Raw genomic sequence first — 26,325 nt, forward strand, 5'->3', positions numbered from 1 at the left:
ATCCTACTTTGGGTAGCAAATTTAGTCTTAGCTATTGGTGCTGCCATAACAGAAAGACTGCAAGTGTGTGACTTTAATGATAGAAATTTACTTACTTACAATTTTAGGAAGCTAGAAGTCTAAACATAAAGTGCTGTCTAGAGGAAAAAGGTTTCTTCTCACTATTGACTCTCCGCCCCTTAGAACTTCTCCTCCTGGACAATCTTCATGTGGCTTGACATCTCTGCTTGCTAACTTATATTTAAATATCTTTATATTTCATAAGAGATCGACAGGATAGTCCCTATGCAAACTCTGTCTAGCTCTGACACATGACAAAGAAAACCCATTCCCATAAAAAGTTTTAATGACTGGCATACAAGTTAGGATTTACAGCACATATTTTGAGGAGATACAATTCAATCCATAACAGCCACCCTAAATCACATTTAGAAATGATAATAAATGCTTAAAGTGTATGATGGCATGTTCTGGACATTAACTTCATATTCCTACTATCAGGGGAGACATAAAAACTAGCATTTAACTAGCTTAGTCTGCAGGCACAAAGTCATTTAACTAGCTTATTCTGTAGGCACAAAGTAAAGGTTGACAATATAAGAACTCATAACCCAACATGAGATTAAAATTTCCTAGTACACATGGCAGAATTTTCATAAGTGAATATTGCCATGTGATCCAATTATAAGAGATAGATACAGGAGGGGTAAAAATTCCTACAGTAGCTTATCAATATGTATTTAAGTTTTCTGATGGTGAAAATATTTCTGGCTTTTAAAAAAAGCACTTTCTGCTTGATCCCATTGGGGAGATTAGTGAAAATAAAAGTGGCCCTGCATGATGGAGACAACTTAATTAAAGCAAGGTTATGACATAGTTATAATGAGAAATGCTTGAGCACTAAATGCCATAACCCCGGAAGTACATTTATAGGAAATGAAAGCAAAATCAAAGTTCACATTCTGCTGACCAGTATCTATATGCACACAGCTATATGTACAGATTTTTTATTGAAACGTCTTCATTGTAACTAATTTTGTAGAAATGTAAAGATTTCCAGTAATGTATGAAGTCATATTATTAATCAACATAAGCAGCCCTCACAGTAATATAGTTTACATCACTGACGATAACAAAATACAAACTGACTAAATTAACATCGACTCATCTGTTATACGGTAACTGCTAAATAACTGTAAAACGCATTACCTTCTGTTTTTACTGTTCCAATTATTCTGTCCTTTTCTACTCACTTCAATGTACATCTCCATGTATCCAAAAAAAAAAATGGGACAACAAGCACTTACCAAAATGGTGGTAACAATGAGCGAGCGATTGGATAAGGAATCGGTGACGTTGGCTGGCTTTCCCTTTTGACTTTCTGTCATGTTCAGGCCACTGGCTGGATCCCAAGTCCCAATCTGTAAAATAGCATATGTACTTTGTAAATTGTCCATCAGGCACCCGAGAGAGAGTGCTGCAAGAGAAAGCTAAGGCTCCTAGCACTTATTAATCTCCTCTGCTGCATGATCTGCAGTCAGGACAGACAGGCTGCTTGTTTCAAGCACGATTCACTGCTCTGTGAAGTGTGCCCAGTGAAGTGTGACATTGAAGAACCGAATGATCCACTGCACTTCCACACTCAGTACGCGAGCTTAATTCTCCATTTAGACTTTCATTCCCCAAGATAAACCACATTTGATGATACCTTGATAGCTGGCTAGAAACTCATTAATGGCACATATCTTTCACTATAATGGATCTATCACCTTCTCTCGTTATAAAGATATCATGCCATAATATACGGACATATAGCTAAATGCCATAATATAGTGAACGGACGGAGTGAAACCTGGAGGAGGCATTGGCTGGTCTGCTGCGTAACACCCCGTGGGGCAAAACTATCCTCAGAATTACCTCTGGAGGGTTTACAAATACATATGTACACCTTTCAAACACCCCCAGAAAAGGAGCGCTGTCTCCTCTAACAGCACATTCAAAGACTTATGCATCCCAACTGTACTCCATTTATTCTAAGCATCTTAATGTAACTAATTTAACTACAGATAGTCCTCAATTACAGCATAATTGAATGTGATGAATTGCACCTATGACTCTCTGTACTCTTGGGAGATTGTTGTACATCTTATCACTAGAAAATTATACATACTGTTGTATATGGCTAATTTGCCACTGTGCATGCATAATTTGCTGACGTTATCATTCTCAGATATCTTCTGATAGGTGTGCAATGTTACAACATACTGTTTAAAGCATTGCCACGTAGCAGGTTATGGTAATAATAATGGACACTAAAAAAATGAGGTATTTAACTTAGGTCAGAAACCAATGTGGTCCATGGAAAGAAATTATTTTATAAATAGAGCACTATCTGTTTTACTCTCTGATAGTTTAGGTCAATTCTCTGCATTTTGGACATTTTCCATGCTTTTGACATAGTCTTTGGGATAACACAGACAAGAATCTAGAGGACAAAATGCTACCGAATGCGTTGAAGGGGTTGTTTATGTACATCTACACTTCTAAGCGGTCATGGAACAATGGCCGTGCCTACAGGAAAAGAGAATCAAAGAGCTGTCAAAGGAAGGGATCGTGAACAGTGACATCATTCCCTGTTCAATTAGCCAATCTGTCTCCTTCAAAGGGAAGACAAATTATTATTTTATTTAAAAATAAACCTCTACATACATAGTGAACTATCATAGAAGTGACATGACTACAGCAGATATTATTTTCTCTTCTGAAAATAGTTTGCTGATCATGGTCACACTAGCTTATCCTTATTAAAATGAAATATCAACATTCTTTCATTTTCTCTGAATTTCGTAATCTCCACATTTTTGATCCCTTTGAGCTCGTCTGGCTTTCCTAATAACCTCTCTAAACGACTAGCTTCCTTCATTGTGACTGTTGCTAGATCCCATAATCAGTTGTGACTCACAGCGACCTCACCCCCAAGAGAACAAAGCACTCCCCAATCTCTCACCATCCTCACAACTGGTGAAGAAGCACAGAAATGGACTCAGCATTTATTAATTTCTGTCATTGATAAGAAAAGTAGAGGTGTCTTTATTATAGTTATCTATAGGTGCAAACCCTACTATATTTTTCAACAATGAATTTAACTAAATAAAAGGCTATTAATTGTAACATATTTTTAATGATGCCCCAAATTGTTTTTCTAGCAAGTAAATATGGATTGAATTATGCCTGTCCAAAATTGTGTTGGAGTTATGACCCCTATGCATGTTTGTTTCAGTCCAGGTAGACTAGAGAAACACATTTAGAGACATTTATATATATGTAAGAGAGAGTTTATTTAACAGAGCAATTTTATATTGAGAAAACATCCCAACACGGTCCATATCAAGTCCATAAATTTGGTGTTGGCCCATATGTCTGATAGCAGTCTGTTAATTCCTCTTCAGACTTACACAGCACATGCATGCAAAGATGCCCAATGGAGAAAGATCACAGGCAAGTGAATGGAAAGTCTTGTAGATCCAGTGATCGTAGAAGCATCTCAGTACTGGCATGGGTCTCCATGTGGCTCTTCCAGCTCCAAGGCTCTGGTTCCATCCAGTGTATCTCCACGAGTCTTGTCATCAGGAAAAGGAAGCAGAGAGAGTGTGTGTTCCATTTCCAGGAAGGAAGATAGGAGTTTCCTGAATCTTCAGGAGAAGGCCATTCCCACACAGAGACATTGTTGGGTTTGACCTGATTGACAGGCTAGAGCTCATCCCTTCCCAAGTTGACAGAAGATATGTACCTGTCAGTGTTGATGGTGATCTTAATTTGAAGTATGGTTTTCTTTGTTAGGTTATTGATGTATTGTGCCCATGGCCTAGATGAAATATATCAAATTTAAAATTTTAGAAAACTTTCTGCTAGCTAAACAAGACACAACTATAGATATGATTTTGTAGTAACTGCCCTGGCCTGTGATTAATACCTATCACACATTTGTTCCTTTAGCTTTTACTTCCTTTCTTTCCCAACATTGGTTTAGTAGCTATGTCTATTGTATGCATAATTCTACCAGTCAGTGCAATACCAACCAGTTCCCCATTGTTGTTAGATGTCTCAAGTCGGTTCTGACTCAAGGCAACCCTAACCACTGCCCAGTCCTGCACCATGGTCACAATTGATGCTGTGCTTGAGCCCATTGTTGCAGTCGCTGTGTCAGCCCATCTTGTCAAGGTCTTTCTCTCTTTTGCTGCCCTTCTACTTTACCAAGTATGAAGCCCTTGTACAGGAAGTGGTGTCTCCCGATTATGTGTCCAAAGTATGTGAGACAAAGACTCAGCATCACAGCTACTAAGGAACATTCTGGCTATGCTTCTTTTGAAACACTTCTGTGGGTTTGTTTTTTTTTTTTGTAGTCCACAGTACTTTCAATTTTCTTTGTCAGCACCATCATTCAAGTGAATTTTAATTCTCTTTGATCCTCCTTATTCTCTGTCCAGATTTCACATGCTTATGTGGCAACAGACAACATCAAGTTCAGAGGACTATGGGAAATGAAAATAATATTCTTCACAATTCAGAGGCTAGAACTCGATGGTGCCCGGCTACATTACCATACTCTGAGAAGGATTACTTTGGATGCATCCAGATAGAGTGAGTAAAAACTGTGGAACAAAAATCAAAGTCACAAAGTAGACCAGACTTATTGGTCATTGTGATAAACAAATAAATACAAGTAAGCCATGTGAGATCAAAAGGGCAGAATATGTCCAACTTCAAAGCTCAGATTCGCTAGGAAAGGAGGAAGAACAAGATACAGGGGCAAAATGCAGTGTGAGTGATGGTACATTTGAGAACGTTGTACAAGATGATTTGATACAAAATGTATATGAATTATTGTTTATAAAACTGAATGTCCTTTAAAATTTCACCTAATATACAAGTAAAATATTTTTAATTCCAAGTAATAAAATTCCTTAAATCATATACTCATCATCTGTATTAAAAGAAACCCCTGAAGTACTATTTGAGTGTACTGAAATGGCAGTCATAGAAAAGGAATTGTTATTACATGACATTTTATATTGGGGAAGTGAATAGTCACTCTTTTAATTGAATAAACATTTGGTATTGTTGTCATTAGGTGCCTTGAGTCAGAGCCCATTCATACGAAGCCAATGTACAACAGAACAAAAACAGTGTCCGGCTCTATCCCGTCCTTCTCATAATTGTTTTGTTGAATCATTGTTGCAGCCACATGTCCATCCGTTTCACTGAAGGTCTCCCTCTTTCCGGATCCCCCTCTACTTTACCAAGCAGGGCATATTTTCCCCCAGGGACAGTATCCCCTGGTAACATGTCCAAAGCAGGTCAATCTTTGTAATGGAGGAGTTGTTAGTCTTGCAAAATACCCTCACATGATATGTTTCTGTCCATTTTCATTTTAAGTAGTCCCCATCAACAAATGAAGGTCCTCTGAGCTCCATGCCATCCAGGTGGTTAAAGTCTGCGTGGAAGCAGCCCTTCCCCACTGGTATTTTGAGTGCCCTCCAACCTAAGGGACTCATTTTCTGATACTACACTTGAAAATTTTCTGCTCCTATTTACAAATTTTTCAGTGGCTTATCTTTCAAAATGGCACAGTCTATTTCATTTTCCTAATCCTTTCTTAGTCTATAAACTCCTCTGAAACCAGTTTACCCTGGAGGATCTTGATGATATTTGAAACACTGGTAACATAATTTCCAGCATCACAGCAATATGTAAGCAACCACAGGACAATAAACTGACCCAGGCATGTGGAAACTGTAGTGTACTTCTACTTGACTGGAGCCCTGGTGATGTAATGGGATACAAATTGTGCTCCTAATCACAAGGTGAGCAGTTTGAAACCACCAGTCATGCCATTGGAGAAAGATGAGTCTTTCTGTTCCTACAAATAGTTCCAGTGTTTGCGGTACACAGAGGCAGTTCCATTCTGTCCTATATGGATGCTACAAATCAGAATTGAGATCAGAATCAATGCCTCAGTTCTGCAGGCCAGAGAAAGTTCAAGGAGTCAACGAGCAGTGACCAGGAAATTGGACCATTGCCTTACGTGAGACAATTGACTTCTCAGATCACCATAAAGAACATCTCACTGACTAGCTCCCTAAGACAATCTTTCAACAACAAGTGTTAAGATGGAGACTAGTTAATTAAGTATACAAGTTAACTAAGTATGCAATCATGTAATGGACAGTATGGCTAATCTAAAAACAGATTTTCCATGCTGAGGGGTTTTATTTTTGTGGATGAACAGATCAATCTTAAATATAATCAAAGAGTTAAGTGACATGAGTTCACCCAATAAGCAATGATCATATTTCTGAGGGATTACTTCCCTCAGAAGGTTAATCTGACATCAAATAAATGTATAGCGGTATGTTGCATGTATATGTCCTAATATAGCTTCCTTAGTTAAAAGAAAAAAATGAATGTGACCCTGAACATTTGATATTGTCTGATGAGTCAAAATAATAAACTGAGAAGCATCAAGTACTCTTTTCCATTTCTAATCTACATGTGATAGCTAAGACTGTGTCAACTTGCTTGAATCAGGATTCTCCCTTGATGTAGTCTAACATAATTCCCCTTCCATGAGCAGCAATGCAGTGTGGGAAGATTAGAATGGAGCGCTGTCCCCTTAATCAGGTTCCAGCCTCCATACAATGTAAAGTAAGGTTTGTCAGGAATGTGGCTTACTCATCTCTATTAAGACTGTATGGGAAAGTTTACTCCATCTCCTTCTTGCCAGCCAAGATATCACAACTGGCTCAACTACTTGCCATATGCCTGTTGACTCCGAGAGCTATCAGTAGCTTGCCATATGGTTTGCTAACTTTTGATTCATTAAACTCTGAAGCAACAGCCTGATTTGTTGACTTTAAACTAGTCCATCTCTTCATCCTGCAGCACATGACCTTCCTGCTTCTGAGTTCATCATCCCCAGGAGTTACTTAAGTCAGGAAAAGCCTTTAAGTTAACATCTGACCCTTGTACTGGAATCAGACCGGATTTAACCACTTATACAACTGTGTGAGTCACTGTCTTGCTTTTCTAGAGCAGCCAGTCTCACATGCTGTGTGTAAATGTATTCAAATCATTCCTAAGGTTTAAAGTTATTATAAAATAATTAACCACAAAACTCTTCACACATAAAATGCAGGTAGACTTTTGAGAACAGAAGCATTATGAATTCTATGTCAGAGAGAACTTACATGATTAATATCTCAAAAGAAACTAGGCTTGGATCCTGCGTCTAAGAAGCAAACAAGATACACCTGGCTGCTTTAAAAATCACAAGTCAACATCACAGTTAGCATTGCTTTCCTTAGGAGGCAAAAGACATCAGTATCTAGGCAAGCTGGAGGTCAGTGTTGCCATGGGGACCAAGGGATATGTATCAAATGCCATCAAAGAGAGGAAGATAAAAACAGTTGTGCATCAGATCAGGTATCTAGAAATCTTTCAAAGAGCTCTCACTTATCTAGGGTGGATTTTCAGATTTATGTACGTTTTGAAAACTGAATGTTCCATGCAGAGACTTTTTTCACAGGGAGCTAATGAGTACAGATTCTACGGGCAAGAGAAAGGTCAATCATAAAAATCTCTTTAGAAATTACTAATGCTTCTTAGAAATACATATTCTAAAAATATTCTCCTGAAGGTATTTTGAAACCAGATATGATCCTGAAGGATATATGTCTGTAAGCCCAATTAGGCAAGATTTCACCATTAAATTTCACCTCTACATAGGTTATCGAAGTATTTGATACTTCAGTGAGAAAACTAAAATTTATTAATACCAGTTTCTGTCCTAGTTAATTAAAAATTCCTGATAAATAAAAAAATCAAACAGTAAATATTTAGAAAGCAAAGGTATTAAAAGTTGGAATAAGGTTTTCTTTGAAGCTGAAATATGACAAGTAGTAACTTTACAAAAAACATTTTGGGGAAACTCTAACAGATGTAACATTCCATAGGTCAATCGCGTCCAGCAGTGTTGTATCATTGCTGCCGTTTCAAAGCAACGTTTTCTAATATGGACAATCTTGATACACGCCTCTTAAAGAAATTCTTAATATTCTAAAAGTAACAAACTTATATACTCTTTAAAATGCCATCTTGTAACTGCTCTCTCGTTCACAATTTTCCCTAAGGATGTCCAAGAACCAGATTTTCTTATAAGAGCATAATGTGGTGACATGAAATGTGATTTATTTTGGTCCCAAACTTATGGGTCCTGAGGCTTTCTACTCTTGTACAGAGTTGCAGCCGCAGCCACCCGCAGGAGCAAGCAGTCCCACCCTGTTCTGGGTTGCTGCGCACCAGCACTCACTCCCTAGCAGGAAGTTTGTCTTTCTGGTTTTCTGCTTGTTTGTTTTGTTTTTCGACCAAAACAGATTATGGGAATATATTTGATGTCGGAGAAAGGAATGGAGAAGTGCGGACAATAAATTTATTGTAACACTTGCACTTACAAGTATTCTCTAGTACAATAAAGGCTCATTTGAACAAGCAAACGAGGTGTGATAGTTAAGGACTAGATTTGAAGAGCACACACTGTGTATTAAAGACCCCGACAATGTCATAGTAGAGTTGTGATTTTATTTATTGATTTTCCTTCTAATTTGTAGAGGAAGCTCTCCTTCAACCGTCTTCCCTTGCAGAGCGCTCCACTGCTCATCTTGAAAAGGAAACGCCTCACTATCATGCAGTGGTCTAAATTTATTTTGTGCAAAAGCCTTCCAACTACTTTTGCTCTCCGCCTTGAGTTCATTTGAGATTATGTTCTAAAAGCCTACGATATCGCTGCATCACCTAATGCCATTAGTCAGTGTTTCGCTACATCTGAAGTTGATCTTTCCTCAGCGCATTGTTCAGCTTCAGAGGGCCATTTCCAAAGGCAAAACATGCCCTAGTTGCATATAATAAATACTTTATTTAAAAATCTCAGAACTTTCTAAACTTTGGAGATACTTTAAGATTTCCTTATAAGTATAGTCTTTATGAAGGGAAAAACTTGATTCTGATTGCATATGCATACTAGTTCGAGGTTTCATTGAATAGCTAAAATATGCCGGTCAAAGAAGACCTGATCAGAACGAGAGAAAGCAGCAGGCATGGAGGAGAAGAAATAAATAAAGCTAGTACTTTACACCTATTTCCCCCCCATTTGCATTGCTGAATCAAAACCAGGCAGTATTGAGCATGCAGTTAATATTCCTAGCCTGTGGAGCTGACATTGCAAGTTCTTTTAGACACCATGATATTTTCACTTCAACTTGTCCGAGAGAGAAACACTCAGTGTTTTACCTTATTGTTTGTTTAAGGTAGTAATCTGATACAAGGATATTGGAGAGAAGAATGAAATCACACATCTAGTTGTAACAGATCCGGAATATAATCCACACTTCCTGGATTTCTCTCTATTTAAACTTCTAATCTGTGGACTCTATTAGGTAGGAACTCCGTCTTTTATAATCTATGAGTTGGTAATTATTCATTTAAGGAAGGGACAAAATTTAAATTAGCAAGACTCCTTAGTCCTCATGGGGTGCTTCAAGTGCTAAATTTTCCTTGAAAACACATTTTGTTTCGAGAGAGAGAAATTTTTCTATAAATGGTACACAGACTTAAGACCAAGTCTCTCTGAAAATAGACTTTTGAGTCCTTAACTAATTTATTGAATTAAAAAATGAGAACAATGTGCTACTAGCAATATTTTATTCTAACTGAGTTAATGTTAAACATGCCACCATGGTAATTAATGTTAAGAGTTGATTAAACTCTAATCCTTTATTTTAGCTGTAATGAGTTCTGATACTATCAAAAGCATTGGATGTGAAATCATTGAATTCTCCTTTTCCCCATCTTACCTACATCGTTCCTCACTTGCTTAGAAATCTTCTCAGGGGAAGATGAGTTTCTTAAAATTCCTTCACTTCTGAGTTTCTTTCCCCATCTTTGGTCTCGATCTTATCACTACTAGCCTTTCCTTCAGCCACCTGCTTTCCTTTCTCCTTAAAAGCACATTTCCTTTGTATTTATATTTATATTCCTTTAAACTAACAGTATGCTAAGTTTCAGTTCATGTCATCTGTTTTTGTTTACTTGTCTCTCATTAAAACCGAGAATAGTTTAGGCCACGCACGAAAAATATTACAAGCACTAACATCCTTCAAAGTAACACAGAAGCCTTTAGATTATTCACTTTGAATTAATTTTTGTATACAAATACATGGCAAATATTTGCACATGATGTTCACTCGAAGTTCAGCATTCAAATTTTATCTCTTATTCCTTTATTGAGGGAGGGGACTTCTAAAGGTTCATGGACGATTTGAATTGAAGGGAACTGCGTTTGGGGGGTAACTTTCTGAAGCCACCTATCTATATCTATTTCTGAAATGACTCAAACGCTACCTGCTAATAATTTTGGATTGTGTAGCCTAACTCTAAGTATTGTATTCACTGGGTTCAGTTACATCTTTCATCACAAACATTCTTTCTCTGCTCTTTTAAACACCTGAAACAAAAGCTTTCCACATTATTCACACACATGTGTTATTTGGTCATTCTATATAAAAAGCCTCTTGAATAGATGGTCCCGGAATAACTAATATATCAATATAAATCATTAGAATTGAGAAGAGAATGCAAAAGATTTATGAAATTTAGGAGCAGCATGTTTACTGCACATTAGTATCACGGATCATCAAACAAACCCAGTACACATGTTTGCAGGTCTGAGTGTGACCCAGATTAGATCACAGAAAAAGTATATCCGGTGTTTTCATTATTTTGAACCCACAAGTATGCTGAGTCTGTAGTAGTATGTAAGAGATTTCCATTTTTATCTTGATGTATTAAAAGATAACAATTGCCAGATCCCATTCTGGTGGCTTTTATCCTCAGAAAAATATGGTCCTAATTCATTTCTCCCTGTGAAAAATCTGAGTTGAAACATGGCTACACTCCATCATTAATGCTCTCACCATGGGAACAAGGAAGTTACATTTATTACAAATATTAAGCAAATTTAAGCTCCAATATTCTCGATGTAAGCACACAACCTTGAGTCTCCAAACTCCAAACCAAACTCAATGCCACAGTAAATTATGACTCATAATGACCTTATAGGACAGAGTAGAACTGTTGCTCTGAATTTCCAAGACTTTAAAGTTTTACAGGAGTAGGAAGTCAAGTATTTCTTCCCAGCAGCAGTCAGTGATTTTGAACTGCTGGCCGTGCCATTCACAGCCCTACAGGTAACTCACTTGCCCCACGGGTAACTCACTTGCCACAAGTCTTAAAACACTTTACCTTGAACCAAAACATAGATTCAAGTAAAAAAAAATACATGCAGTATAGTACCTCCAGCAACAATGTTCACATCTAATTTATTTTAATAACATTAATTTGGGGATTTTATTTAAATATAATTCAGCAGTGGGAATATAATTCTGTACTTAATCTTTCTTTCCTTTCTTTGTTTAATGTCCAGCTCCAGGTGATAAATTCTCTGAAACCACATGTGGTTCTAAGCTCCAGATACAAATACACATAGGACACTAAGTATTCTGTGATTGCTCTATTCGATCTTATGGCTAACATTATATGCATTTCAGAGTATCAGAAAAACTGAGGTGAGATGGTAAAGTGTTTATGTTATATTAAGGAATCCCTATTATTGAATCATAATTAATTGTTATTATATGTCAATAAATTTTGGCTATTGTAGAGCATAACACTTCCTTTATTAGGGTATGCTTTATTTAATGAATAAAGGAAAGAGCTGAATGCTTCAGTACCTTTTCAAGACCTTCTTCCTTGAGGCTAATCACGTCCAAATCAAAATCAGTCCGTAAGCCATTGGTTTTATTGAAAGTTATTCTGCCTGTAAGGCCTTCCCAGTGTGCCTAAAAGGAAAAGATGTTGATTAATGAATAAGTAAAAATACAGAGAAATTAAGTACTTTTTGATAGAAAAGATGCTTTATCTTTTCATACATTTATATTTAAAATATGTTTGTATCGAATTTGAAATTTGCTTAGATAAAAATAAATTATTTTAATTGTTGCATAATATTTATTGTACACTTTTAATTTTAGATAATGTACTTTTTCTATGTGTATTATTTTCTCTGTATACCCTTGTTTTATGATAATTTGAAGCTATTTAAATAATAAACATAGATATCTACATGAGCAGAATGTTACTACTTATATTAAATAGTAACCATCTCACTAGAAATTACAATATAACTTCCACTATAAAATACCATTCCTAAATTCATAATAATAAAAATTATATTCATTATATTACATTGAAAGAAACTAAGTGCAGTGAACTCTATACAATAATACTTAAATTAAACACTCTTCTGAATTAGAATAATTAACTAATTATTTTTACTCAAGTGAGACTGGGAAAATATATGTGATAATATTTCAAATCATCATACTTCTAGTAGAAGCCATTCTCCAGAAGAGAAACAGGTAGTTGGAACTATAGTAATCTGTCAAAACAATGGGTTCATCTTTCAGCAAATACTTATACTTTGTATATATGAAAACGATCCCCATCCTATTGCTGTTACTAGGTGCTGTTGAATGAGTTCTGGCTCATAGCAACCCTGGGTACCAGAGACTGAAACAACTCTCGGACCTGCGCCATCTCACAAGTCTTCTTACCCGTGTGGGCACTGGTGCATGAGTGTGTCAATTCACCTCTTCTAGGACCTTCCTCTTTTTCTGTCCCTGCACCTTAGCAAGCATGATGTCCTTCTCCAGGGACTGCTCTCTCCTGATAACATGTCCAAAATACATGACATGAAGTCATGCCATCCTTGCTTCTCAGGGACATTCTGGATGTAATTCTCCCCAGACAGATCTGATTGCTCTCTTGGAAGATCATGGCATTTTCAATATTCTTCTCCAACATCACAGTACAAATACATATTTTTTTCTTCCATCTTCTTTATTTAGTGTCCAACTTTCACATGCATATGAGGTAATAAAAATACCATGGCTTGGCTCAGGCATACCTTCGTTCTTGCTTTTCAAGACCGTAAGTAGGTTTTGTGCAGCAACGTTAACTAAGGTGATGCATTGCTTGAGCATTGACTGCTGCCTCCCTGGATACTGATAGTGGGTCCAAGGAAGATGAAATCCTTGACAACTTTGACCTTTTCTCCATTTATCATCATGTGACCTATTGGTCCAGTTGTGAAGATTTTGCTTTCCTTTACATTGAGTTGTAACCCATACTGAAGGCTGCAGTCCTTGATCTGTATCAGCAAGTGCTCCAAGTCTTCCTCACTTTCAGCAAGCGAGGCTGTAAGGCTTGCACACTGAAGGTTGTTAATTAGCCTTCTTCAGGTCCTGACAGCCATGCTTCTTCCTCTAAGCCAGCTTCTCTGATTATTTGCTCAGTATATAGACTGAATCCTTATGTTTGGAGGATACAACACAGTCACACACCTTTCCTGATTTTTACCAATGCAGCATTCCTTTCCCTTGCCTTCATAACTGACTCTTGATGCATGTACAAGTCCCACATGAGCACAAGTTCCACATGATGCATGTACAAGTCCCACATGTCCTGGAATTCCCATGTTTTGCAAGGTTATCCATAGTTTGTTATGATCCACACAGTAAAATGCCTCGGCATATTCAGTGAAACACAAGTAGCATCTTTGTGGTGCTCTCTACTTGCAGTTGAGACACATCTGACAGCAGCAATGATTTCCCTTGTTACATATCCTCTTGTGAACATTTGGCAGCTCTTGTCAATGTACAGCTGCAACCATTGTTGGATGGCTCAGCATAACTTCTCTTGCATGTGACATCAATAATATTGTTTTTAATTTTATTATTCTGTTAGTAAACTGTCTTTGGAATGGATACAGGTATGAATCCCTTCCTGTCAGTCTACTAAGCAACTGTCTTCCAAATTTCTTGGCATAGATGTGTGAGTGCTTCCAGTGCGCCAGCCAGCTTGCTGAACCATTTCAATTGGTGTTCTATCATTTCCCGGAGCCTTGTTTTTGGCTAATGCTTCTGTTGCAGTTTGGAAGTCGTCCAACAGTGCCATTGGTCCCGGTCATGTGCTGCCTCGTGAAGGGGCTAAATGTTGATGGCTCCTTTTGGCGCAGCACCTGTGTGTCTTCTTTCCCTCTTCTTTGGATGCACCCTGCGTCACCCAACAGTTAGCCCACAGAACCTTTCAGTGTTGCATCTCAAAGCTTGCCTCTTTGCTGGCGTTCTTTCCGTTTCGGATTTGCTGAGGGCCTTCTTCCTTTGTTGTTTTCTTCCTTTCCGTCCTGACACATTTCATCGTAATACTTTATTTTTTCTTTATGAGTGGCTCTTTGACATTTTCTGTTCAAAGTTTGATGTCATCATTTCTTTACTTGCTTTAGCGATTCTATGGCTAATAGGATATTGTATAGTCTTCTGATATCTAATTTTAACTTTTCCTTTTTTCTTGTTTTTCTAATGACCCTTTCTTTCTTTGAGAGTGATGTTCTTGATGTCCTCCCACAGCTCGTCAGGTCTCCTAACACTAGTTTTTATTGCACAATCTGTTTTTGAGATGCTCTTGAAACTTGGGTGGGATATACAAGGTTGTGTTTTGGCTGTCGTAGATTTTTCATTATTTTCAACTTCAACCTAACCTTAAACAGTTGGTCCAAGGCCTGGTAGATGCTGATGATATCAGCATCTCCATCATCTCTTCTCACAGATGGAATCGATGTATTCCATCTGAGATGTCCACATATATAAATTGCCATTGAGTTATAAAAGAATGCCATTTGAGATGCAGAAGTTGTTAGTCATGCAAAATCTTTATGTGATCTCCGGCTTTGTTTCTATCAGCAAGTCCATACTTGCCAATTACTACTCTTTCCTCTTTATTTCCAACTTTTGCGTGCTCATTCCCAATAATTATCATTACATGTCGACTGCATGTTTGATCATTTTCAGAATGAAGGTATTAATAACATTCTTCAATTTCTGCATCGTTAGCGTTAGTGAATGGTGCATAAATTTGAGTAATAATCGTATTGACGGGAATATCTTGTATTCAGATAAATAATAACCTGCCACAGACAGCATTGTTTTCAAGACAGATCTTGAAATGTCCCTTTGACAAGAAATGTAATGCCATTGCTCTTGCTTGTGTCAACCTCGGTATAGAAAGCCATATGATTATCTGGTTCAAAATAGCCAATGCCAATCTATTTCAACTCATTAATAGCCAGAATATCAAACTTTATGTTTCCATTTTATTTTTAATAATTTCCAATTTACCGTTAATTCATACTTTGCACATTCCAAGTGCCAATTACTGAAGGACGTTTGTAGTTTTTTCTTCACATATTAAGTCAACAATGAAAGTTCCAGAGACTTTTACTTCATCCACTTCATTATGGTCAACTCTACATGGCGAAGGCAGCTTTGCCTCAGACATCTATTGAATGACGTCTGACCTGAAGGGCTGACCTTCTGACAGTCTGTCTGCCCACATTCTACTTGGATTCACTAGGTTTTCGTAATTGCCAATGTTTTGATGCTGCCATACTTTTTCAGTGGCTAATTCCTCTGAGGTCGACAGACTATTTCTTCTTAGTATCCCGGATTTAGTCTTGAAGCTCTGCTAAATCCTGTCCACTTTAAATGTTCCTACTGGTATTTGCAATATCATTGACATAGCTTCCAGCATCACAGCAACACAAACCAATATAGTATGACAAATTGACCGAAACATAATGGCCTCTGTCCTGCTAGCTAGATATCCAAAACGAGATACTGCACTATAACTATCTTAGTAAAATAGTCGCATATTAAAATTTTTAAGGATGTAACATATGTAATGCTTAATCTTGCATACTTCCACAGAAGCCAAATCCAGTAAGTTCAGAGTGGCATTTCAACAAGAATTAAAATACATGTAATTATTTCCATATTTGATATACCATAACATAGAGTGCACATATTTTTCTATTATATGTGGGAACTCCTAAACATTTGAAGAACAACAGAGAGGAAATTAAATAGAAAATTCTAATATGGATTTATATGAATAAGGCATTGTGTCATGAATACTGTTAAACATGTCAATTGACCTTCACTTATGAAGAAATGGAAAATTTAACCCATTTATTACAAAAAGCAAGCAAAATGAACAGTATAAGCATAGACAAAAACATTAACGAATATAGAAATAGAAGAGTAGAATTTGAAACAATATTCAGGGATGGAGAAACAGCAGAGATAGAGAAAGCACTAAAAATGTATAACAGGTGATTTAAAATTACATAAATTATAAACTGAACTCTGAAATTTCTAACAAACAAAGAAAAGACAGAAAATGTAAATACTGTAAATAAGTTGCAGAACATAAGATAAAGCAGCTGCTCAGAAGAAAAAGTTTTCCTGATATTGAGACCAGACAACAATTTCTGCTTTTGAGCCACATAATGGGGACCATCTGATTTAATGGACAAACTCCTCAAAAACACCCTACAATAAACACAATAGCAAGTTTCATAAGTTATTTCTTCTAAAGTTGCTTGACAAATGCTATGCCCTCAAAAGTAAAGTGCTAGACCAGAAATGAATATTATCAAATAAGTAAACATGTGAATTATGTTTCCAGCTCTTTGATGCTCATCTATAAATCAGATATAAAAATAGTAGATGAGAAACATACAAATTAACTTTTGATAAGAATTAAATGAAAATACTTCCATTTATTTTTTCAAAATCTTGATATTCTCAAACATATTTTTTATTGTGCTTTTAGATTTACTATTACTTGTTCAGTATATGATTAACTGATCACTTGTTAAATCATAACAAAAGATATAAACACAATGATAATAGCTAATTAAAAAATTAGCACCTTATCATTTAATCTCTATTTTGACTCATTTTAAAGTTCTAGTTTTTAATATTTTCTTCTTTTTAAAATGTCTTTCTTTTTGATGGAAGTTTTCATTTGTTTCATTTATTATTGTTAGTTGTGGGTTTTTGGTATGTTTGTCTGTATAGTTAATCTAGGATAGATAAATCTATCTACAGGAACTGGCTGAACCATTTTTAGGGCTATACCAGGAGAAGTTGGAGGTTGGGGAAATGGGAGGTAACAGCAATGAGGACAAGAAAGAAGAAAATGCTTTAATACTGGTTGCAATATTGATGTACAACTCTTCTGATAAGATGGAACTGCTGAGTTGCATGAGCATATGGAGCGTGTGCCAGCAAAGCTGTTTAAAAAGAAAACAAAAAATAAAATAATTCTAAGCAAAAACAAAAACTGAATTTTTGTAGTAGAGAATAAAGCTTAGTTAAATATTCACTTAATGAGAATTCTTTCTGTCATCAAATGAAGAGTGCGCTAATCTGCTGCAAGAATTTCCTGATGAAACAGGAAATCTAGTGATCTACTTGCCCACCTAGTTACAAACAATGTAGATATGCCTTTAAGAATTTTCCTCCCTTTTTGTCACCCCGCACATAATTTGATGTATTACAATAACAGTCATACAGAAATGACGCATCATCATAAGAATAGCTGTTTTCTACAATGCTGTAAACTGAGCACTTTTGTGAATCCATATATTTCATTTTAAAATTAACTGCCGGTATAATAAAATAAGTATTCTATTTTGGATTCATAAATTTAAATGCATGTATTATAAGTCCTGTAAATTGGGCACGTATTTAAATATAGTACCACTTATATTAGCCTTTAAAACACAATGCATTATATTGTTTGCCTAAAATATAACCCATCACTATTTCCACATCTGAGTATATGGCTACAGGTTAACACTAAGATTCTCATGGAGCCAGCTTTCATATGTCACAGATCCAGACCATTGCAGATATTCCAAATAGACCATCTATTTATGACACAATTTTCCTCATTGGTCCCTTATTCTTTATTTTACAATATTAATTGTGCTTATATGGAAGGTGGACAGAAACAAGCTAACAAAAACTGCAATTGAAGTGATGAAAATGGAAGATAAGAGGCCAGGAAGCCTGACATCCCTGTATTCATTCTGATTGAGGGCCAAGGAGGCCAAGCATACTTCCTTCCTACCTCTTTAATGAGGCTCATAAAGCGGGTCCCAAAGCGCCAGGGTTTGTGCCGATTACACTGTAAGGAGCTGACTGTCATCTGGGGAAACTGCTGGACGGCAACGGACACCACATGCACAGCATCGTACATCAGAGCTGCGTCAGTCTGAAACATAAGCAAAACCCCCCCAAAAACAGCAGTCAATACAGTGTGTGAACCCTGCAGTACACGCAGTTTTCCTTTGCCCAATATAAAAATCTGTCTTCAACCTCTGAAATAAGTCACAGTGGTCAATTTACTACATGAGCACCCTTAGGACATGTGACCTTCCTATCCCATTCCAAAGTTTATATTGTCCTGGTGTCTCTTGATATCGAAAACATGAAGCTATTCAGGTTTTTTCTTTCATCTCCTTTGTTGATCTCACTCTGTGACTATCTCACACTTTACCTTCTCAGACACATTGAATACAATTGTCAGTATAAGGAATGGTTACATAAATTATATTTCTAAAATAAAGTCAATAAGGAAGCAATTTCCTTGCACAGAAGAGAAAAGGAGATTTTATAGTGGCGGTTAGTTCACCTACGAAGCTTAAAGACATGAACCCTGATCTTTTCTTCAATTTTTAAAGGGCTCAATCACAGAAGCAATGCTACAAATTTGAATCTAAGTATAAGTATTAATCCCCTTTCAGGGAACTAAGCTTAATCTCTTTACTGCTTTCTTTTCCCATAATTTCCATCTGAATGGAAGTTTATTCTGCCTTCTCAAGTAAAATGAATATAAATTTCACTCTGGTTTGCACCTGCTCAAAGGCCCAGTCATTTTAGAGGCTGATGGTTTAAAAAGTAAATAAAAAGGTTTGTAAGTCACAACAAGGTAGAGGCTCAGTGATTGTCAAGTGCTGTGTTAAATATACCCTCATCTTGTGCTGGACAAGCTGATGCCGAACTCAACCTACAAAAGATGGCCACCTGACAGTGCTGGTGGCAATGAACTTTGGGCCATCTGCTTGGCGGAGTTTGGGGGAAACAAAGCATACATTTCCTCTTCTCATTCACACAATTAGTGAGCTGGGAAATTAATTCCACAATGAATGGGAACCCTGTAGATTATAGTCTTTGCCACAATGAAATGCAAAATGAGTGCACATAGTAGCTGTCATGCAAATGGAACCCAAGAAGCTTCAACAACATGAGACAGAAGACAGTTAAAAAGATCAATATGGTAACAGAAAATAATAATACCAAAAGCATTTTATAACTCTTCAGGAAGTATAGCTCAGATTCATAACCTTAACTTTACAAATACCAGTTGATTACTTTCACATATTTTATTGGCTATAAAGGGAAATGTGAATAGTGGAGTTGATATGGACATATAACAAGATGATATTTGTCATTGGCCTGAGTTTACATTCAAAGGACACAGTTCATGCCCCACAAGTGGTCATACCTACATTTATCAAATACAACAGGTACTCTTTGATCTCCAGAAAAAATGGATTAAAAAAAAAACTGTTAACAAAGTGGAGAGAAGCTTTAATTAAGTCATTTCTTTTAGGTAGAAACACAACCAAATTCAGTGCCAGCATTCCCACTTAGGACAAACTGCAGCTCATGTGGGCTTTGGAGACTATAAATCTTTACATAAGTAGAAAGTTTCATCTTTTCCCCTCGGTGAGACTGGTGGTTTAGATCTTCTGACCGGTAGTGCGCATCCCAAATTGAAAGCTCCTATACCACTAGTACTCATATATATATATGTGTGTGTGTGTGTGTATGTATATGTATATGTATGTATGTATTCAAACCCATAGCTATTGAGTATATTCCAACTCGTAGCTCTCCTGTAGAGGGTTGCCAAGGCTGTGAATCTTTACAAACGTAGACAGCCTCCTGCTTCTCAGCTGGTGGGGTGACACAACTGATCTTTGGTCAGCAGTTCCATCTGCTTACCTGACTATGCCATAGGGCTCCTATCTACGTGTATCTATACGCTTTTAAGAATGTTTCCGAGTGAAATATTAGTGTATTTGGTCAATTAAACTAAACTAAAATATCTGTATATCTTTGCCTATTCCAATGCATTCTAGGGTGTGAGATATTTATAGTCATTCATATCCTGCAGAAACATTTTATGAACAGAGGAAAACACCAGCAATTAGCACGTCCTATTTTCTGCACTTTAAGTATGAATACTTAAATATATACTTAAATACTTGAATGTATTTATATATATGTAAATCTTCTGAATGTCCAAATAAAGAGATGCTAAAATAAAGTCAATCTGATGGCTTTTTTGGTATAATTATTAAAAATATTTTGAAAACTAAAAGGAAAATACACATAACATAATGTCAAGTGTGAAATTAGGTTGCAAAACTGCATTTTCAACTAAACCATTACATGTGAACACTTAATATATATCATTTAACTGACCTAATTCTCATAATAATACTATGGAAACTGTTATTATTGCTTGACTTTACCAATAAAGAAATGGTGGTGAGAAGTTAACGAGGTCAAATCACACAACTAGGAAAAGTAAAGCCAAGTTTCAGGGAGACAATCAAATACTGTGTTAACCACCAACCAGAATGCGGTTAATATTGGGATTAATAATGGGGGGAAATACCAAAGAGAAATAAGTACACTAGAATTATGGAAAGGTAGATTACTTAAAAAACATCTCAGAAGAAAAAAAAGATGGCCTTAGTTCAAACTGAGTCCAGGGTGAAGCTCCAGGCCGCACAGCTAGGTGAAGCATCTATTGATTGGTATGAATGCCACTTTGGACCAGATAGGAATTGAGGCTGGAGCTTTCAAAATAAGGAGGTTAACCTAAAAAGAATGTCTATAGACCAGAGTTTTGAGTTATAAACCTTTTAAATTGTACACTGTAGCCTTAGACGTTTCAGCTAAACTAAAACAAGCTTTCAAATGGAAGTAAACACCTGTGGCTTGAACAGAACAATAGAAGCATATCGGAATACATTTTAAATATGCACTAACCTTCTCACTAACTCGCTGCTGAGTTTCTCTACACAGTCTAATTCCTTTCAGGCATGGCGATGCAGGTGGAAGAGTGACAAATGCTAATTTCTATGGCTGAGCTTTTGCTCCAGAAATTGGTTTAGTCATCCAGTGCTATTCCATCTACTTCAAGGTACCTCGTGACTGATGAGATTTTAGAGTAGTGAAAGAACAGTGAGCTATATCGAGGCTTACACATCCTTTATGCTCTAGATAAGCTTATTCTGCATTGTTAAGTGATCGAAGAATCGGGGAACTTAGGTGGGCTCACATTTCCAATGATGATAATTAATGCTCTTTAATGTTTTTATTTTGTATGTACAATTAAAACAATTACCCAAATATAAAGCAATAATAAAAACAGATGCTATGAATAGTTTAAAATACTTGTATTCTAATTTTACCTAAATTTCCACTATAAAATAATTTAATTTTATTTAAATTTCATTTGTTAGCGGATCCCATATTAAGAAGTAATTGCTTCAGGTCAGCATTCGTGAGTGCATTACTTCTGCTTCTGATTGCTATAGCAATCAGCATTGAATGCCCTTTTGTACAATTCTAGGTTAGCTGTTCTAAGAGTTTGAATCCCAAAAAAATAAATAGGAAGCAAGGGAAGGAAGGGAGGAAGGGAGGAAGGCAGAAAGGAGGGAAAAAGGAAGGAAGAGAAAAGAGCAGAGAAAACTTCCCGCCCACCCCCCCCCCCCCGCCCCATGAAGCAAGGCCACTAGCTAGAAGGGGAAAAAATGGAACTGTCTATGAAGTTAGAAAGGCACATTGATTTGTAATTCTCCTGATATGTTAAAAACTTTTCTTGGCAAAAACCTTTACACACACACACACAAGCACACACACACACACACACACACACGCACACACACACACACACACAATCCCTTCTAAGGAGGAAGCATACTGCTGAAGTCTCCTATATGCCTGGTAGTATGTTTCCTTGATATTCCTGTCAATTTTTGCCTGAGAGAACCTGGAACACTGATTTTTCTAATGCATTTTCTCTATTGTAACAAGCAACATGCCATTTGTAATAATTTTCCACTCTTAGCTTAAGCACTTTTTGCATATTAGGATTCTTGACCTAGTGTACAAGCACATCCAACCAAACAAAACTCAGTGCCATCGAGTGATGCCAACTCACAGAGAACCAGAGCAGAATGGCCCCTATGAATTTCCGAGACTTTACGGGACTAGAAAGCCCTACCTTGTTCCCAGGACACCTGGCATTGTATTGAATAATATGCTGCCATGTTTATATCTTGACTGGACGAAAATGTTCCATAGATTCATACAACTATATAATTTGATATCCCAAACAAAATGTGACAAATTTTACCTTAAGGAGCTATTCAAAGTAGAAAGAGCATATATTTTTGAGGGAAAATGGGGCATTGATTTTATTATTCCTTAGAATTATCTAGAATCCACCCAAATTAAATACTAGGGATTGTGTGTCCTTTCTCCCTTGCACATTCCGATTTTAGTCAATACATTTGTGCTTCCCCCTTCTTAGAGCAGAGTATCTTTTAGATAATACCTACATCTATCAGTTTAATAACCCACAAAATGTTCTACACAGTATTCTATGCATTGTCATGTCCAGAGTAAGTGTATAAAAGCATCTTTCAATGAATAGATGAATTCAACCCAAAAGTTCAATTAGACAGCAAAAGAAAAGGGTATTAAGGGGCTCTGAATAACAATCACGCGTTGCCACCTAGCCACAATGTATTGCCTCCCAGAGGCCCACTGAACCGAATCTGCCAGTAGCTCGGAGCTAGCAGGAATGTGAGTGCAGTCTCTGCTCCAGCTCTAAATGAATTTATAGTAACAGTTCTGTGAACACATTTATCTTTCCATTAAATAAGTCCAGGCAGGTCCCCTTTGAGATCTGAATGCAGGCTGGCAGGTGGCAGATCCATTCTGCAACTCTTACTTGCGTGATTTTGCTCATTTCTGAATTCCCAACTGAAGTTCAGCGCACAGCACAAAGAGCAGCATGGTTTCGGAAATGGAATATAAGATTATGAATGCTGGCTCTTTCATTGACTCAACTCTTTATCTAAAATAAATAACCCCAAATAAATGTTAAGTGCCCTTTTACATCTTCTCTCACTTTTTAATTGGAAATAACATTGAGGATCCGCTCACTCTCTCTTCCTTGTTCAAAATCCCCTGGCTTTTAAAAAGTGATAGTACCAGGAGACAGACAATTACAAATGTTGATTCTTCACTTAGCAAATGTGCATATTGACAGTGACTGGGGGAAGCAGTGGATTGAGGGCTCAGTTGCACCTTCAGCACAAGCCTCGGGCACCTCCAGAGAGTAAAGCAAGTGTATTCACACGTTCAGCTGAGACACTGCCCTCAGCACGCTGCCTGGCACAGAGCAGGTGAGCCTTGTTTGCTAAGCGCGGAGGGGCTGACAAAGATGTGCCCTCCGACTCTGCTGGGAGCCAATTGTCAGAGACAATTCTCCTGTTAGGGCGCAGCTGCCAGTGTACTTTCTCAGTGGCCGCCTCTTTGTACTACATTGAAACAGAGTCCTTTCCCAGCAGCTGCGAGCACCGCACAGACTGCGGGAGATAACACATTAAAGCCGTTTACACAATTCCTGGCACGGGTGCATAGCCAGGTGTTAGATGCTGACGCTGATGAGCACGCAAAGAGCAATAGTCTCTTCGAGATAGATATGATCCAGACTTAGTGACCTGTTTGGAAAGTATCATGTGTCAGCCTGCTGCTTGTCTAAATGAGGAACAGGCCTGGTTCTGTTCAAGAGAGCAAATCCGAATCTGGGAGGAGAAAGAACAGGAATAAATTTACCACACCACAATGACGTTCTCCCTGTGAAACGCGGTGTGTACCTGGTGCTACAATTCAATAAAATTTACAATCAAAGCAAATGAATATACCCTGAATCAGGTGGGTTTGCCACACGATTGTGCAGAACTTACAAATAGAGAATAAGGATAACACACTCTTTAAAAACACAAAAGTCTGCTGCTAGCAAGTCTTTCCCAACTCAAGGCTACCCTGTGCCTGCCAGAGCAGAACTCTATCCCATATGTACTTAGCTATAAACCGAGTTTTTCAGCATATTTTAATGCAGTTTTTATGGTGAACTTAGGTGTCTCTGCTGATATTTGGGTCAACTTCTACTCGGATATACACAGTATTAGTTTCTGAAAATGCTTGATTTTTCAAAAGTGGATCTACCAGGTCTTTCTTTCAAGGACCTCGTGGGGAGACCCAAACCCTTAATCTGTGGATTAGCAGTTAAACACGTTAACCATGTCCCTCAGCAAGAGACCCCTAAGTGCTACAGTGACATTGATTAGTGACTGAAGGAAGGGCCGCCATGGAGGAGATGATGTTAGGCAATCAAGGTGGGCTTGGGCATGCCAGTCTCTCGTTTTTTGAAATCTTCAGTTTATCCATAAAAGAATGGGCTTATTATAGGCAGATTTTAAATGCCCCATGGTTTATTTTCATAATCTTAGAAAACCCACATCTCCTAGTGATTTTATATTGGCCTTGATATTACAACTATGTTGCTTTATTTATCCGTCATGTCCTCACAAATTGTTATGCTTTATGTCCTTATTTTTTAAAATTCTTTAACAACATTTCATGCAAATTCATAGATGGAGGAGTTATTAAAGATCACTTCGTGTTCATACTCATGCCCTGCATAACCCAATAAACCTGTTAATGCTTGCCTTACATTTCCCTTGTGTCTTTTTAAACTTTGTCTGTGTTACTAACTTTCTCACTTGCTTTCAAACCTTCCCTCTCTTCCTGAGACTCTATGAACAAAATCTAAAATCCAAGGTCATTCTTTGGTCAATAGCCCAGTATTCTATTTTCCTTGGCTTTTTTTACATAGTGAGAATATGGGTCTGCTTATGCTCCAGATCGTGAACTAATGAGAGATATCCTTGCATTGTAAATTAGGTGAACAAAAGAGATTACATAAATTGTAAGATAAAGAGCTTTTTAAAATACAGATTTTTGTCTCTACCTCTGTGGTGCCCATCATGTGGGTGGTACCCATGTAGACTAAGAGTGTTAGAGGCTTAAAGGAAAAGGAGAGAGAGAGGGAGAGAGGGAGAGAGAGAGAGAGAGAGAGAGAGAGAGAGAGAGAGAGAGAGAGAGAGAGAGAGAGAGAGAGAGAGAAAGAGAAAGAGAGAAAGAAAGAAAGAGTCATTCTCTGAGCTGAATTGGGGATTTAAGGGGAATATTGGAGTTCAGCAAAACTCTGAAGTCTTAACATAGAAATACACAGTGGGCTATAGTGGCTTCTGGAATTCAGATAAGAAGTAACTTAGACTCAGTTTAAGTGGATGACAAATTACAGGTTTATTCATTTGGTGCTCTGTGAATTTGAATAAAGGTTCTTGTCTCTCTAGACCTATGTTTTCTGGCTTAGGCTAAATGCTACCAAAAATTGTGACAGATAGTTGCCCTCCTTTTAACAATACCCTGTGAAACAAAGCTGAAAGCATGGCTGATGCTAATTTTGGTGGTGAGATTTTTCGGTAGCTTTTTAGGTTTACATTGGGTTTGTAATTTTGTAAAATTGCATTCCTATAAGGTTTCTTGTGGGATGCCATCTTCCTCCACAATAGACAACATGATACTTTTACAAGAATAGCATTGTTTCAACATAGCCCTTTAGAACTTGAAAATGCATGAAATCCACTCTATGGACTTTTAAAGTTACAACTGTGAAACCTTTAGAAGATAACTGTTTTGCATTATTTCCAAGAAGTGTATGTACTCTGCATGAATATGCTCTACATAATTTTCTTTCTTTCCTACATATATCTTTAAAATGAACCATTTCCCAAACAGAAAATCCCATTTGTTTTTACTACCACACTTTCTAAACCTCTTTAAACATTTACACACAAATTCCAAGATGTTCAGCTGTTTTTCAAACATCATGCAGAGAAACTCCTCATTTTTAAAATATAAATGATCAAGGTACACCTGTGAATTAGGCTAGAAAATGCCAACAGGTTTTCAATTAAAAGTTTCATTTAACTAATGTAATTATTCTTACCTAATTAAATTTTTCCTACCAAGATCAGTCCATTGAGATATCTCATTCTCTTTTAAAACGTTCCATGAAACTCTTACT

The 26,325-nt window shown here is 37.1% G+C and overlaps 1 protein-coding gene across 2 annotated transcripts in view; it reads right to left on the reverse strand.

Annotated features, from left to right (window-relative positions):
* Nucleotides 1–26,325, reverse strand: part of GRIK2 (glutamate ionotropic receptor kainate type subunit 2) — a 754,817-nt gene that overhangs the window by 313,610 nt on the left and 414,882 nt on the right. For both annotated transcript variants that reach the window (XM_075554727.1, XM_075554725.1), the window contains exons 8-10: nucleotides 18,148–18,291; nucleotides 11,844–11,951; nucleotides 1,308–1,421 (exon numbers count right to left, since the gene is read on the reverse strand). In XM_075554727.1, coding sequence (XP_075410842.1) covers nucleotides 1,308–1,421; nucleotides 11,844–11,951; nucleotides 18,148–18,291 — 366 coding nt within the window. The remainder of the gene's footprint in view (nucleotides 1–1,307; nucleotides 1,422–11,843; nucleotides 11,952–18,147; nucleotides 18,292–26,325) is intronic.

The sequence above is a fragment of the Tenrec ecaudatus genome, chromosome 7 (genome assembly GCF_050624435.1).
Source record: "Tenrec ecaudatus isolate mTenEca1 chromosome 7, mTenEca1.hap1, whole genome shotgun sequence".
Classification (NCBI taxonomy): domain Eukaryota; kingdom Metazoa; phylum Chordata; class Mammalia; order Afrosoricida; family Tenrecidae; genus Tenrec; species Tenrec ecaudatus.